Source organism: Trachypithecus francoisi, unplaced genomic scaffold, assembly GCF_009764315.1.
Source record: "Trachypithecus francoisi isolate TF-2019V2 unplaced genomic scaffold, Tfra_2.0 Lachesis_group5, whole genome shotgun sequence".
Taxonomy (NCBI): domain Eukaryota; kingdom Metazoa; phylum Chordata; class Mammalia; order Primates; family Cercopithecidae; genus Trachypithecus; species Trachypithecus francoisi.
This window is the reverse complement of record NW_022681470.1, coordinates 143,302,435-143,316,467: the sequence shown is the minus strand read 5'-3', so window position 1 is coordinate 143,316,467 and position 14,033 is coordinate 143,302,435. Positions and strand designations below refer to the sequence as shown.

At 52.5% G+C, this 14,033-nt stretch overlaps 1 protein-coding gene across 1 annotated transcript; it reads left to right on the top strand.

Moving 5' to 3' along the window:
* Nucleotides 1–2,753: 2,753 nt before the first annotated feature.
* Nucleotides 2,754–12,775, top strand: CLPP (caseinolytic mitochondrial matrix peptidase proteolytic subunit). Its single transcript, XM_033200210.1, has 6 exons — nucleotides 2,754–3,069; nucleotides 3,168–3,239; nucleotides 3,716–3,812; nucleotides 5,996–6,183; nucleotides 7,483–7,588; nucleotides 12,404–12,775. Exons 1-6 carry the CDS (start codon nucleotides 2,872–2,874, stop codon nucleotides 12,574–12,576), a joined length of 834 nt encoding a protein of 277 aa, XP_033056101.1. The 5' UTR covers nucleotides 2,754–2,871; the 3' UTR covers nucleotides 12,577–12,775.
* Nucleotides 12,776–14,033: the final 1,258 nt, after the last annotated feature.

Here is a 14,033-nt window from a genome sequence, read left to right as displayed (position 1 = left end):
TTGTTTTGTTTTGTTTTTGCTCTTATTCCCCAGGCTGGAGTGCAGTGGCGCGATCTCGGCTCGCTGCATCCTCTGCCCCCTGGGTTCAAGTGATTCTCCTGACTCACCCTCCCAAGTAGCTGGGATTACAGGCATGCGCCACCATGCCCAGATTATTTTATATTTTTAATAGAGACACAGTTTCACTGTGTTGGTCAGGCTGGTCTCGAACTCCTGTCCTTATGTGACCCACCCGCCTTGGGACCCCAAAGTGCTGGGATTACAGGCGTGAGCCATCACAACACCTCGCCTGAACCTGCTGTGATTGGAAGGACTGCCCAGGAAAAAAAAAAAAAACACACACACACACACACACACACAAAAAAAAGAAAAAATAAAATCCACTTCAAATAGACCCCCATGTGGGAGGACTTGAGGATTTCTCAGACTTCCATGGTCCCTGATCTAAGACCTCAATAAATAATTCAAACTGGGCACTTTTTACACATTTTTGGACCCTTTCTGAGGACCTTCTGCACAAATCTAGGAGGTAGGTTATCATTATCCCCACTCTGCAGATGCCTCCAAAGCCCTCTGCCTTTTACCTATCTCCTTTATCACCTCTTCATCTCTTGGTTCAATGTGCATTTCATGAGCACCTACTGTGTGTCAGGCACCATTCTAGATTTTGGGGATGAAGTAGTGACACTGGCTTTCTCGGGGATCTCTTAGAGTGAAGAGTGAAGAAGAGACAGTGTGTCACAGTGACATGGGTGACACTGGAGTACCCGTTAGGGAGCTGTTAACAATGAAGAAAGTGAAAAGCAGTTGCAATGCGGAGAAATGAAGCTGATTAAACAAAGGGAGACAGGGAGGGCATCTAAGAGGACCCCGCCACCCCACATCAGAGGCTGGGCAGGCAGGAGGCGCAGGGCAGCGTCCGGAGGAGTGGAGGAGTGAAGCCGTGTCACTATCTTAGATAGTGACATTGAACTGAATGATGCAAAAGAATCTGCCTTGAGAAGGTGTGGCAAAAAAACAGAAGTCCCAACATTACCAGGAATCTTCCTACTTCCACCCTTTTGCCCATTCTTTTTCCTCTGCTGGAAATGCCTTTCCCCAGCTAACAAACTCCTACTTATCCTTCAAAGCCCAATTCCAATACCCGCTTCTCCTAGGAAAGCTTTCCAGTCTGATCTCCAGGCAGAATCCGCAACACCCTTCTCTGGGCTCCCACAGACTGGAGTCCCTCGCTCTACTCCACAGGTGGCCAAAAAATGAATGAGGAGATCGGCCACAGCAGACTGGAAGCTCTTCAAGGCCAAGATCCAGGCTAAGTCCTCTCTGGGACCCCTCTTCCAAGATGAGCTGTGGGAACACTGCAGTTTTTTTTCTTTTTTTCTTTTTTTGAGACAGAGTCTCGCTTTGCCACCTAGGCTGGAGTGCAGGGGCACGATCTCGGCTCACTGCAAGCTCCATCTCCTGGGTTCACACCATTCTCCTGCCTCAGCCTCCTGAGTAGCTGGGACTACAGGCGCCCACCACCTCGCCCAGATAATTTTTTGTATTTTTAGTAGAGACGGGGTTTCACCGGGTTAGCCAGGATGGTTTCGATCTCATGACCTCGTGATCCGCCCGCCTTGGCCTCCCCAAGTGCTAGGATTACAGGCGTGAGCCACCGTGCCCAACCCTGCAGCTATTTTTAAAATAAGGAAAAAGTGGGGTGTGGTGGCTCACGCCTGTAGTCCCAGCACTTTGGGAGGCCAAGGTAGGAGGATCACTTGAGGCCAGGAGTTTGAGACCAGCCTGGGTGACATAGTAAGACTCCATCTCTAATATATACATATTTGCCAGATGTGGTAGTGCACAGCTGTAGTCCCAGCTACTCTGGAGAGCAAGGTGGGAGGGAGGGTCGCTTGGGCCCAGAAATTTGAGGCTGCATTGAGCTAGGATGGCGCCACTGCACTCCAGCCTGGGCCACAGAGTGAGATTCTCTCTCAAAAAAATAAAAATAAATAAAATAAAGCAGAAACAGTAGAAAACGGAGACGAGGCCAGGCGCAGTGGCTCATGCCTGTAATCCCAGCACTTTGGGAGGCCGAGGTGGGAGGATCAAGAGTTCAGGAGTTCAAGACCAGCCTGGCCAACATGGTGAAACCCCGTCTCTACTAAAAATACAAAAATTAGCTGGGTGTGGTGGTGTGTGCCTGTAATCCCAGCTACTGGGGCAGCTGAGCCAGGAGAATGGCTTGAATCCAGGAAGCAGAGGTTGCAGTGAGCCAAGATCGTGCCACCGCACTCCAGCCTGGGTGACAGAGCAAGACTTCGTCTCAAAAAAAAAAAAAAAAAAGGCTGGGCGCGGTGCCTCAAGCTTGTAATCCCAGCACTTTGGGAGGCCGAGACGGGCGGATCACGAGGTCAGGAGATCGAAACCATCCTGGCTAACACAGTGAAACCCCGTGTCTACTAAAAAAATACAAAAAACTAGCCGGACGAGGTGGCGGGCACCTGTAGTCCCAGCTACTCGGGAGGCTGAGGCAGGAGAATGGCATGAACCCAGGAGGCGGAGTTTGCAGTGAGCCGAGATCCGGCCACTGCACTCCAGCCTGGGCGACAGAGCGAGACTCCGCCTCAAAAAAAAAAAGAAAACGAAGACGAATTGATCGGTAAGGGGACTGGAACTCTGGACTCTAAAGCTTCTCCAGCCCCGCCCACTCTATTTACTTCACTGGCTCCTCCCTTTCAGGTTCCGACCCTAGCCCCGCCCCACCCTTAACGGCGGCCGCCCACACTCCCGGAAGTGGGCGGCCTAGCGAGCGTGCTCCTAGGCGCAAAGCACGCCGGAAGTTGTAGTTCCGCCATCGAACGGAAGCCGACCGGGGCGTGTGGAGGGATGTGGCCCGCAATATTAGTGGGGGGGGCCAGGGTGGCGGCATGCAGGTACCCCGCGCTGGGGCCTCGCCTCGCGGCTCACTTTCCAGCGCAGCGGCCGCCGCAGCGGACACCCCAAAACGGCCTGGCCCTGCAGCGGAGCCTGCACGCGACGGCGGCCCGGGCTCTCCCGCTCATTCCCATCGTGGTGGAGCAGACGGTACGGCGGCCGGGCGGGGACACGGCCCGGGGGCTCCGGGCTGGGTGGGGATCGGGGGGGCTGCCCGCGACCCCTCACCTACATCTTTCTACCCCCAGGGTCGCGGCGAGCGCGCCTATGACATCTACTCGCGGCTGCTGCGGGAGCGCATCGTGTGCGTCATGGGCCCGGTGAGCGCGCCGGGACCCTCCCCAGGACTCTCCCAAGCGCCTGCCCAGACCCCCTGCGCCCCTCCCTCCCTGCCCCCAGACTTTCTTTCCCCAGGCTCCGCTCCCCTTCCAACCCCCTTCCCTCTCCTTCTGACTCCCCTCCTGGCTCCCGGTCTCCCCACCCGCTCCTTATGCCTTCCCCTCTGCTCCTCGCCTCTTGAGCTCCCACTGCCTTCCTGACACCTGGCACCGCTCTCCTCATTCCGACGCGCTAGACTCTCCTCAGCCGTTCTGACCCTTTCCTTTCCTGTGTCCTGAGCTCCCCCGGGTCCTAGCCACTACTCTCTCCCCATCCGCTTCTGGGTCCTAAATTCTTCCCCACCCGTTCTGTTTAGGCCCTGGTCCCCCTCCCTGGTTCTCTGACCCATCCCCAGCAGCCTTAAAACTCTCTCTCCCCGCCCCGAATCTGGGAACACCCGTGCCCTCTCCACCTGCAGATCGATGACAGCGTTGCCAGCCTTGTTATCGCACAGCTCCTCTTCCTGCAGTCCGAGAGCAACAAGAAGCCCATCCATATGTACATCAACAGCCCTGGTGAGCAGGGGCTTTCCTGGGTGCCAGGGCGCTCGTCAGGGGACCAGATTCCCGGGTCAGGGATGTTCTCTCTCTGGGAAAGGGTGCAGAGCGTCAGAGTTCCAGAACTGGCTTGAAACCGCCAAAAGGTGCCTGTTGCTGGCTTTTGAGCCTCGGTTCACAAGTCAGGATGTGGCCTCTTTGATCCTGCACATACTGTTCTGCCAACCTGACCTGGCTGACATTTAAAAATTGTAAATTAAAAAAAAAAAAAAATTGTAGATTTTAGGCCGGGCACGATAGCTCTCACCTGTAATCCCAACACTTCGGGAGCCTGAGGTGGGCAAATTGCGTGAGCTCAGGAGTTCAGGACCAGCCTGGGTAACATAGTGAGACCCCCATCTCTACAAAAAAAGTACAAAGATGTGACGCGTGCCTGTAGTCCCAGCAACTCAGGATGCTGAGGGAGAAGGATCACTTGAGCCCACGAGGTCGGGGGCTGTAGTGAGTCCGTCTCAAATATAATAATAATAATTGGTAGATTTTTCCCCTCCCCCAAAAAAGTAGTCAATTTGGATTGAGCACTTACAATTGAGGCCTTTTTTTTTTTTTTTGAGACAGAGTCTCGCTCTGTCACCGAGGCTGGAGTGCAGTGTCGCAGTCTTGGCTCACTGCAACCTCTGCCTCCTGGGTTCAAGCGATTCTCCAGCTTCAGCCTCCCAAGTAGCTGGGAATTACAGGCATGTGTCACCATGCCCATCAAATTTTTTGTATTTAGTAGAGGTGAGGTTTCACCATGTTGGTCAGGCTGGTCTCGAACTCCTGAGCTCAAGTGATCCACCCACTTCGGCCTCCCAAAGTGCTGGGATTACAGGCATAAGCCACCACGCCTGGCCTGATTTCTAGTTTCTCTTGGAAATTTAGTAGATCTGGTCCCGTGGGTCCACTGGCACATGTGGCAAGAGTCAGCACATTGTAAAGCAAGCACTCTTCCTTTTGCCTGCACCTGGCCTGTGTCATCTGTTTTTGTCACCTCCCAACCCCTGGAAGCATTTGTGTTTATGAACCTCGCTTTAAAGAGCTGCTTCTAGGCTGAGCGCGGTGGCTCACGCTTGTAATTCCAGCACTTTGGGAGGCCGAGGCGGGCTTCACTTGAGGTCAGGAGTTTGAGAGCAGCCTGGCCAACATGGTAAAATCCCATCTCTACTAAAAATACAAAAATTGGCCGGGCACAGTGGCTCACGCCTGTAATCCCAGCACTTTGGGAGGCCGAGGCGGGCGGATCACGAGGTCAGGAGATCAAGACCATCCTGGTTGACATGGTGAAACCCAGTCTCTACTGAAAATACAAAAAAATTAGCTGGGCGTGGTGGCGGGTGCCTGTAGTCCCAGCTACTTGGGAGGCTGAGGCAGGAGAATGGAGTGCACCCGGGAGGCAGAACTTGCAGTGAGCCGAGATCGTGCCTGGGCAACACAGCCAGACTCTGTCTCAAAAAAAAAAAAAAAATTAGCCAGGCGTGGTGGCGTACTTATAATCCAGCTACCCAGGAGGCTGAGGCAGGAGAATTGCATGAGGAGGTGGAGATTGCAGTGAGCCGAGATCGCACCACTGCACTCCAGCCTGGGTGACAGAGTGAGACTCTGTCTCGAAATATATATATATATATATAGCTGCTTCTGGCAAGGCGTGGTGGCTCACATCTGTAATCCCAACACTTTGGGAGGATCGCTTGAGCCCAGGAGTTCGAGACCACCCTAGGCAACATAGTGAAACCCAGTCTTAATTTTTTTTTTTTTTTTTGAGACAAGAGTCTTGCTCTGTCGCCCAGGCTGGAGTGCAGTGGTGCGATCTTGGCTCACTGCAAGCTCCGCCTCCCGGGTTCACGCCATTCTCCTGCCTCAGCCTCCCGAGTAGCTGGGACTACAGGCGCCCACCACCACGCCCGGCTGATTTTTTGTATTTTTAGTAGAGACGGGGTTTCACCGTGTTAGCCCAGATGGTCTTGATCTCCTGACCTCGTGATCCTCCCGCCTCGGCCTCCCAAAGTGCTGGGATTACAGGCGTGAGCCACCATGCCCAGCGGTCTTAATTTTTAAAAAAGGAAGGGGGCTGCATCTGTTCCACCCTCCCCAGGATTAGGAGATGAAATAGGAAAAGGGTTGGGGGAGCTGGTCCAGCCCCTCACTTGCTCCCCCACTCACAGGTGGTGTGGTGACCGCAGGCCTGGCCATCTACGACACGATGCAGTACATCCTCAACCCTATCTGCACCTGGTGCGTGGGCCAGGCCGCCAGCATGGGCTCCCTGCTTCTCGCCGCCGGCAGCCCGGGCATGCGCCACTCGCTCCCCAACTCCCGTATCATGATCCACCAGCCCTCAGGAGGCGCCCGGGTGAGTGCCAGACACACGAGCTGCTGTCAGGATTCAGGACAGGGTTTAGACAAAAGGACTGACTGGGCGGAAGTCAGGAGTGGGAGTGGATGTCTTAAAATGTGCAGGCTGGGCGTGGTGGCTCAGGCCTGTAATCCTAGCACTTTGGGAGACAGAGGTGGGAGGATCATGTGAGCTCAGGAGTTCGAGGCCAGCCAGGGGAACATAATGAGACCTCATCTCTATTTGAAAAAAAAAAAGGCCCAGCATGGTGGCTCATGCCTGTAAATCTCAACACTTTGGGAAGCCAGAGCAGGTGGATCATTTGAGGTCAGGAATTCGAGACGAGCCTGGCCAACATGGTGAAACCCCGTCTCTACTAAAAATACAAAAATTAGCTGGGCGTGGTGGTGCACACCTGTAATCCCAGCTAATTTGGGAGGCTGAGGCGGGAGAATCGCTTGAACCCAGGAGGTGGAAGTTACAGTGAACTGAGATGGCGCCACTGCACTCAAGCCTGGATGACAGAGCAAGACTCTGTCTCAAAACAACAAAGAAAAAAAAAGAAAGTACACTCAGGAGTTGTTTGCTATCTCTTAAGAATTAGCTTCAGCCAGGCACAGTGGCTCACATCTGTAATCCCAGCACTTTGGGAGGCCAAGGCAGGAGGATCACTTGAGGCCAAGAATTTAAGACCAGCCTGGGCAGTGGTGAGACCCCATCTCTACCAAAAATTTTAAAATGACTCAGGCATAGTTATGCTTGCCCCTGGTCCCAGCTACTCAGGAGGCTGAGGTGGGAGGATTGAGCTTGAGAGGTCAGGGCTACAATGAGCTGTCTTGCACCACTGCAGTCCAGCCCTAGGAACAGAGGAAGACCCTGTCTCAAAAAAAAAAAAAAGCAAGACTACAACTGGGCATGATGGCTCATGTCTTTAATCTCAGCACTTTGGGAGGCCAAGATGGGAGGATCACTTGAGGCCAGGAGTTTGAGACCAGTCTGGGCAACCTAGCAAGACCCCATCTCTAAAAAAAAAAAAAAAGGTTTAGCTAATGCAAGACAGAGAGACACTGTTCCTCCCAGTCTGCAAGGCTTCAGATGCAGAAAATAAGAAAATATACTTAATCCAGTCAGAAAGCCTTCCTGGTGGTGGCAAGATTGAAGCAGGATATCAGGGGATTTACAGAACCCCAACCCACCAACCTCAAACCAGAAGCCCAAAGCCCAGGGAGGGCTCCTGAGTACCACCTCCAACCTCCCTGTGAGGGGCTGACACTGATGCCAACCTTTACCCCCTCACTCCCCTTGGACGTCCCTCAGGGCCAAGCCACAGACATTGCCATCCAGGCAGAGGAGATCATGAAGCTCAAGAAGCAACTCTATAACATCTATGCCAAGCACACCAAACAGAGCCTGCAGGTGATCGGTGAGCACCCTCCTTTATTTCATCCTGGTCCATGCACAGGCGGACTAGGCGTTGTTCTAAGCCAGGGCTTCTCCAGCTGGGCCCTGTGGACTTTCAGGGCTGGATCATTCTCTGGGATGGGACCATCCTGGGCACTGCAGGATGTATGGCAGCATTCTGGCCTCCACCCACTCCACGCCAGTACCCTCCTCCAACTGTGACAACCAGAAATGTCTCCAGACATCACCAAGTGTTCCCTGGTGAGCAGAATTGCCTCCAGCCAAGAAACACTGTTCTAAGCCCTTTAAAAATATCCTTGGGCATGGTGGATCATGCCTGTAATCCCAACACTTTAGGATGCCAAGGCAGGTGGATCACTTGAGGCCAGGAGTTCAGCACCAGCCTGGGCAACGTAGTGAAACCCCATCTGTACTAAAAATATAAAAATTTGCTGACTATGGTGGTGGGGACCTGTAATCCCCACTGCTCTGGAGGCTGAGGCACAAGAATCGCTTGAACCTGAGAGGTGGAGGTTTCAGTGAGCTGAGTTTGTACCACTGCATTCCAGCCTGGGTCACGGAGCAAGACTATCTCAAAAAATAAAAGAAAAAAATCAGCTTAGCCAGGTGTGGTGGTACACATTTGTAATCCTAGCACTTTGGGAGGCCAAGGTAGGAGGATCACTTGACCCCAGGAGTTCGAGTCCAGCCTGGGCAACATAGGGAGACCCCATTTCCGTAGAAAATTTAAAAATTGGGCACAGTGGCTCACGCCTGTAATCCCAGCACTTTGGGAGGCCGAGGCGGGGTGGATCACCTGAGATCAGGAGTTCTAGACCAGCCTGGCCAACATGGTGAAACCCCATCTCAACTAAAAGTACAAAAATTAGCCTGCGGCCGGGCGCGGTGGCTCAAGCCTGTAATCCCAGCACTTTGGGAGGCCGAGACGGGCGGATCACGAGGTCAGGAGATCAAGACCATCCTGGCTAACACGGTGAAACCCCATCTCTACTAAAAATACAAAAACTAGCCGGGCGAGGTGGCGGGCGCCTGTAATCCCAGCTACTCAGGAGGCTGAGGCAGGAGAATGGCGTAAACCCGGGAGGCGGAGCTTGCAGTGAGCTGAGATCTGGCCACTGCACTCCAGTCCGGGCGACAGAGCGAGACTCTGCCTCAAAAAAAAAGAAAAAAAAAAAAAATTAGCCTGGTCTGGTGGCAGGCACCTGTAATCCCAGCTACTCGGCGGGGCTGAGGCAGGAAAATTGCTTGAGCTCAGGAGGCAGAGGTTGCAGCAAGCCAAGATTGCCCCATCGCACCCCAGCCTGGGTCACAAGAGCAAGACTTCGTCTCAAAAAAAAAAAAAAAAAAAAAAAAAAATTTTAAAAATTAGCCAGGCATAGTGGCTCATGCCTTTAGTCCCCAGCTACTCAGGAGGCTGAGGCAGGAGGATCTGTGGAATATATGAGAGTTTGAGGTTACAGTGAGCTAATTTTTTTTTTTTTTTTTTGAGACAAGGCGTGGCTCTGTCGCTCAGGCTGGAATGTAGTGACATGATCTCGGCTCACTGCAACCTCTGCCACCTGGGCTCAAGCAGTTCTCCTGACTCAGCCTCCTCAGTAACTGAGACTACAGGGATGCACCACCATGCCTGGCTAATTTTTTGTACTTTTTGTAAAAACGGGGTTTCACCATGTTGCCCAGGCTGGTCTCAAACTTGTGAGTTCAAGTGATCCAACTGCCTCAGCCTCCCAAAGTTCTGGGATTACAAGTGTGAGCCACCACGCCCAGCCATAATTTTATTAAAATCAAAAAATGAGGACAAGTGCGGTGGCTCACACCTGCAATCCAGCACTTTGGGAGGCTAAAGTGGGAGGATCACTTCAATTCAGGAGTTCAAGACCAGCCTGGGCAATATAGTGAAACCCCATCTCATAAAAAAAATAGGCTGGGCACGGTGGCTCACGCCTGTAATCCCAGCACTTGGGAGGCCGAGGCGGGGTGGATCACCTGAGATCAGGAGTTCTAGACCAGCCTGGCCAACATGGTGAAACCCCATCTCAACTAAAAGTACAAAAATTAGCCTGCGGCCGGGCGCGGTGGCTCAAGCCTGTAATCCCAGCACTTTGGGAGGCCGAGACGGGCGGATCACGAGGTCAGGAGATCAAGACCATCCTGGCTAACACGGTGAAACCCCATCTCTACTAAAAATACAAAAACTAGCCGGGCGAGGTGGCGGGCGCCTGTAATCCCAGCTACTCAGGAGGCTGAGGCAGGAGAATGGCGTAAACCCGGAGGCGGAGCTTGCAGTGAGCTGAGATCTGGCCACTGCACTCCAGTCCGGGCGACAGAGCGAGACTCTGCCTCAAAAAAAAAGAAAAAAAAAAAAAAAAATTAGCCTGGTCTGGTGGCAGGCACCTGTAATCCCAGCTACTCGGCGGGGCTGAGGCAGGAAAATTGCTTGAGCTCAGGAGGCAGAGGTTGCAGCAAGCCAAGATTGCCCCATCGCACCCCAGCCTGGGTCACAAGAGCAAGACTTCGTCTCAAAAAAAAAAAAAAAAAAAAAAAAAATTTTAAAAATTAGCCAGGCATAGTGGCTCATGCCTTTAGTCCCCAGCTACTCAGGAGGCTGAGGCAGGAGGATCTGTGGAATATATGAGAGTTTGAGGTTACAGTGAGCTAATTTTTTTTTTTTTTTTTGAGACAAGGCGTGGCTCTGTCGCTCAGGCTGGAATGTAGTGACATGATCTCGGCTCACTGCAACCTCTGCCACCTGGGCTCAAGCAGTTCTCCTGACTCAGCCTCCTCAGTAACTGAGACTACAGGGATGCACCACCATGCCTGGCTAATTTTTTGTACTTTTTGTAAAAACGGGGTTTCACCATGTTGCCCAGGCTGGTCTCAAACTTGTGAGTTCAAGTGATCCAACTGCCTCAGCCTCCCAAAGTTCTGGGATTACAAGTGTGAGCCACCACGCCCAGCCATAATTTTATTAAAATCAAAAAATGAGGACAAGTGCGGTGGCTCACACCTGCAATCCCAGCACTTTGGGAGGCTAAAGTGGGAGGATCACTTCAATTCAGGAGTTCAAGACCAGCCTGGGCAATATAGTGAAACCCCATCTCATAAAAAAAATAGGCTGGGCACGGTGGCTCACGCCTGTAATCCCAGCACTTTGGGAGGCCGAGGCGGGCAGATCATCAGGTCAGGAGATTGAGACTATCCTGGCTAACATGGTGAAACCCCTTCTCTACTGAAAATACAAAAAATTAGCTGGGCGTGGTGACGGTCACCTGTAGTCCCAGCTACTCGGGAGGCTGAGGCAGGAGAATGGTGTGAACCCGGGAGGCAGAGCTTGCAGTGAGCAGAGGTCGCACCACTGCACTCCAGCCTCAGCGAGAGAGCGAAGCTCCGGACTGTCTCAAAAAAAAAAAAGAAAAAAAAAATTTTGCTGGGCCCCATGGCTCATGCCTGTAATACCAGCACTTTGGGAGGCTGAGGCAGGTGGATCATGAGGTCAGGAGTTTGAGACCAGCCTGACCAACACGGTGAAACCCTGTCTCTACTAAAAATACAAAAATTAGACGGGCATGGTGGTGCGCACCTGTAATCCCAACTACTCAGGAGGCTGAGGCATGAGAATCGCCTGAACCTGAGAGGTGGAGGTTGCAGTGAGCTGAGATCCCACCTCTGCACTCCAGCCTGGGCTACAGAGCACGACCCTGTCTCAAAAAAAAAAAAAAAAAAAAGTGAATGTGCCACAGCATCACATATGAATCTTGCAAATATAATATTGCATGAAAGAAGAATAAACACTCTGTGATTCCATTTATTTAAATCATAAAAACAAGCAGAGCTAATTTATGCCGTTAGAAGAGTGGTTGTTCTGGGGCACGGGGAGGGGGTGGCAAGGATTAGTGACTGTTGTGGGCCCAAGTAGGGTTTCAGGGCTGCTGGCAATATTCCATCTCTTGGTCTGGGTGCTGGTCCTGTAGGGTATGTTCAGTCTGAAAATCCATCCCACCAGACACTGACGAATCATGCCCTTTCCTGGGTGTATACGATACATCAATAACAGTTTTTGTGTTTTTTTTGAGATGGAGTCTCGCTTTGTTACCCGGGCTGGAGGGCAGTGGTGCAGTCTCAGCTCACTGCAACCTCCACCTCCCGGATTGAAGTGATTCTCTTACCTCAGCCTCCCCAGTAGCTGGGATTACAGGTGTTTGCCACCACACCTGGCTCATTTTTGTATTTTAAGTAGAGACAGAGTTTCACCATGTTGGCCATGCCTCCCAAAGTGCTGGGATTACAAGTGTGAGCTACTGTGCCTGGCCCAGAAACAATTTTTTAAAAAACAAAATTGAAATTGGTATTCTACTGATACCTAGGGGAAACCGAGGCACTGCAGAATGAGGGCATGTCTCAGTCAGCTTGAGCTGCTTAACAAAACACCACGGACCTCCACAGAGATTTATTTCTTACAGTTCTGGGGGCTGAGAAGTCCAAGGTCAGGGTGCTGGCTGATGTGGTTCTTGGTGAGGGCTCTCTTCCTGGCTTGCAGACAGCCGCCTTCTCCCTGTGTCTTCACATGGTGGAGAGAGAGCAAGTGCACTCGTGTCTCCTCTTATAAGGCCATTAATCCCATCGGGGGCCCCGACCCCATCTCTCCCTAAAGACCTCCCAAGGACCCCATCTCCAAATCCCATCCCACTGGGGGTTGGAGCTTCAACATACGAACTTGGGGTGATGGGCACAAACATTCAGGCCAAAACATGAACCAGACCTGGCCCCGGGTCTCTGCTGTTACCCTAATGTGTATCACCTCCTGCTTCCCCACCAGAGTCCGCCATGGAGAGGGACCGCTACATGAGCCCCATGGAGGCCCAGGAGTTCGGCATCTTAGACAAGGTTCTGGTCCACCCTCCCCAGGACGGTGAGGATGAGCCCACGCTGGTGCAGAAGGAGCCTGTAGAAGCAGCGCCAGTGGCAGAACCTGTCCCAGCTAGCACCTGAGAGCTGGTCCTCCTCTCCGGAATCACATGGAGAGGCCAGGGGCCAGCCAGACCCCCAGCTGGGCCCTGCTCACCGCTTGCTGCTGGGCCTGGAGGGGCCCCTTGAGGAACTTTTAATTTGCAAGGGTGCCCCCTATGGACGGGGCATTCCAGCTGAGACACTGTGATTTTAAATTAAATCTTTGTGGTCTTTGCTCTGCGTCCGGGACACCCTCCCTCTCTGCATGACGACAGCGTGTACACATCTGTATTTCACAGGCCGCTTGTGTTTTTGTCCCGACCCCAAGAGGTAAGCCATGTCTTCCTTCAGCAGATTCTCCTGATCATATCCTATATTCCAGGCAGTGTTCTTTTGTGAAGAAGACACAAGCGGGGTTGGGCGCGGTGGCTCAAGCCTGTCATCCCAGCACTCTGGGAGGCCGAGACGGGCGGATCACAGGGTCAGGAGATCGAGACCATCCTGGCTAACACGGTGAAACCCCGTCTCTACTAAAAATATAAAAAACTAGCCGGGCGAGGTGGCGGGCGCCTGTAGTCCCAGCTACTCGGGAGGCTGAGGCAGGAGAATGGCGGGAACCCGGGAGGCGGAGCTTGCAGTGAACTGAGATCCAGCCACTGCACTCCAGCCTGGGTGACAGAGCGAGACTCCGTCTCAAAAAAAAAAAAAAAAAAAAAAAAGACACAAGCAACCATCCTCAAAAGAGCTCCATTCTTGTGACAGTAGACAGTTAGTTTAAAAAAAAAAAAAAAGGCCTGGCCTGGTGGCTCACGCTTGTAATCCCAGCACTTTGGGAGGCCAAGGCGGGTGAATCACAAGGTCAGGAGATCAAGATCATCCTGGCTAACATGGTGAAACCCTGTCTCTACTAAAAATACAAAAATTAGCTGGGCATGGTGCACCTGTAATCCCAGCTACTCCAGAGGCTGAGGCAGGAGAATCACTTGAACTTAGGAGGCGGAGGTTGCAGTGAGCAGGATCACGCCACTACACTCCAGCCTGGGCAACAAAGCAAGACTCTGTCTCAAAAAGAACAAAAACAGGAAAGGTAGCATGCAAGTGTGAGGGTGAGTGTGTTACAGTTTTCTATGGGGTAATCAGGGAAGCCCTCACTGAGGAGGTGGCGGTTGAGCAAAGCCTCAAAGGAGGGGAGGGATGAAGCCTGTGTCCAGGCAGAGGACACAGCCAGTGCAAAGGCCCTGCGGCAGGATGGTGCCTGGCATGTGAGAGGACCTACGAGGAGGCCCGTGGTTGAGGGAAGGTGGAAGAGATGAGATCAGAAAGTAGAGGTGAAAATTAGCCAGGCATGGTGGTGTGCTTGAACCCGGGAGGCAGAGGTTGCGGTGAGCCAAGATCGCACCACTGCACTCCAGGCTGGGCAACAGAGCGAGATTCTGTCCAAAAAAAGTAGAGGTGATTGAGGAGAATAGATCATAAAAGGCCTGACATCTAAAAGGAGG

Bases quoted from the DNA above. Each gene is read 5' to 3' on its own strand.
- CLPP (XM_033200210.1), top strand. From the start codon at position 2,872: ATGTGGCCCGCAATATTAGTGGGGGGGGCCAGGGTGGCGGCATGCAGG. The intron at 3,240-3,715 runs GTGAGCGCGCCG...CTCCACCTGCAG, and splicing joins TCGTGTGCGTCATGGGCCCG to ATCGATGACAGCGTTGCCAG. The intron at 3,813-5,995 runs GTGAGCAGGGGC...CCCCACTCACAG, and splicing joins TATGTACATCAACAGCCCTG to GTGGTGTGGTGACCGCAGGC.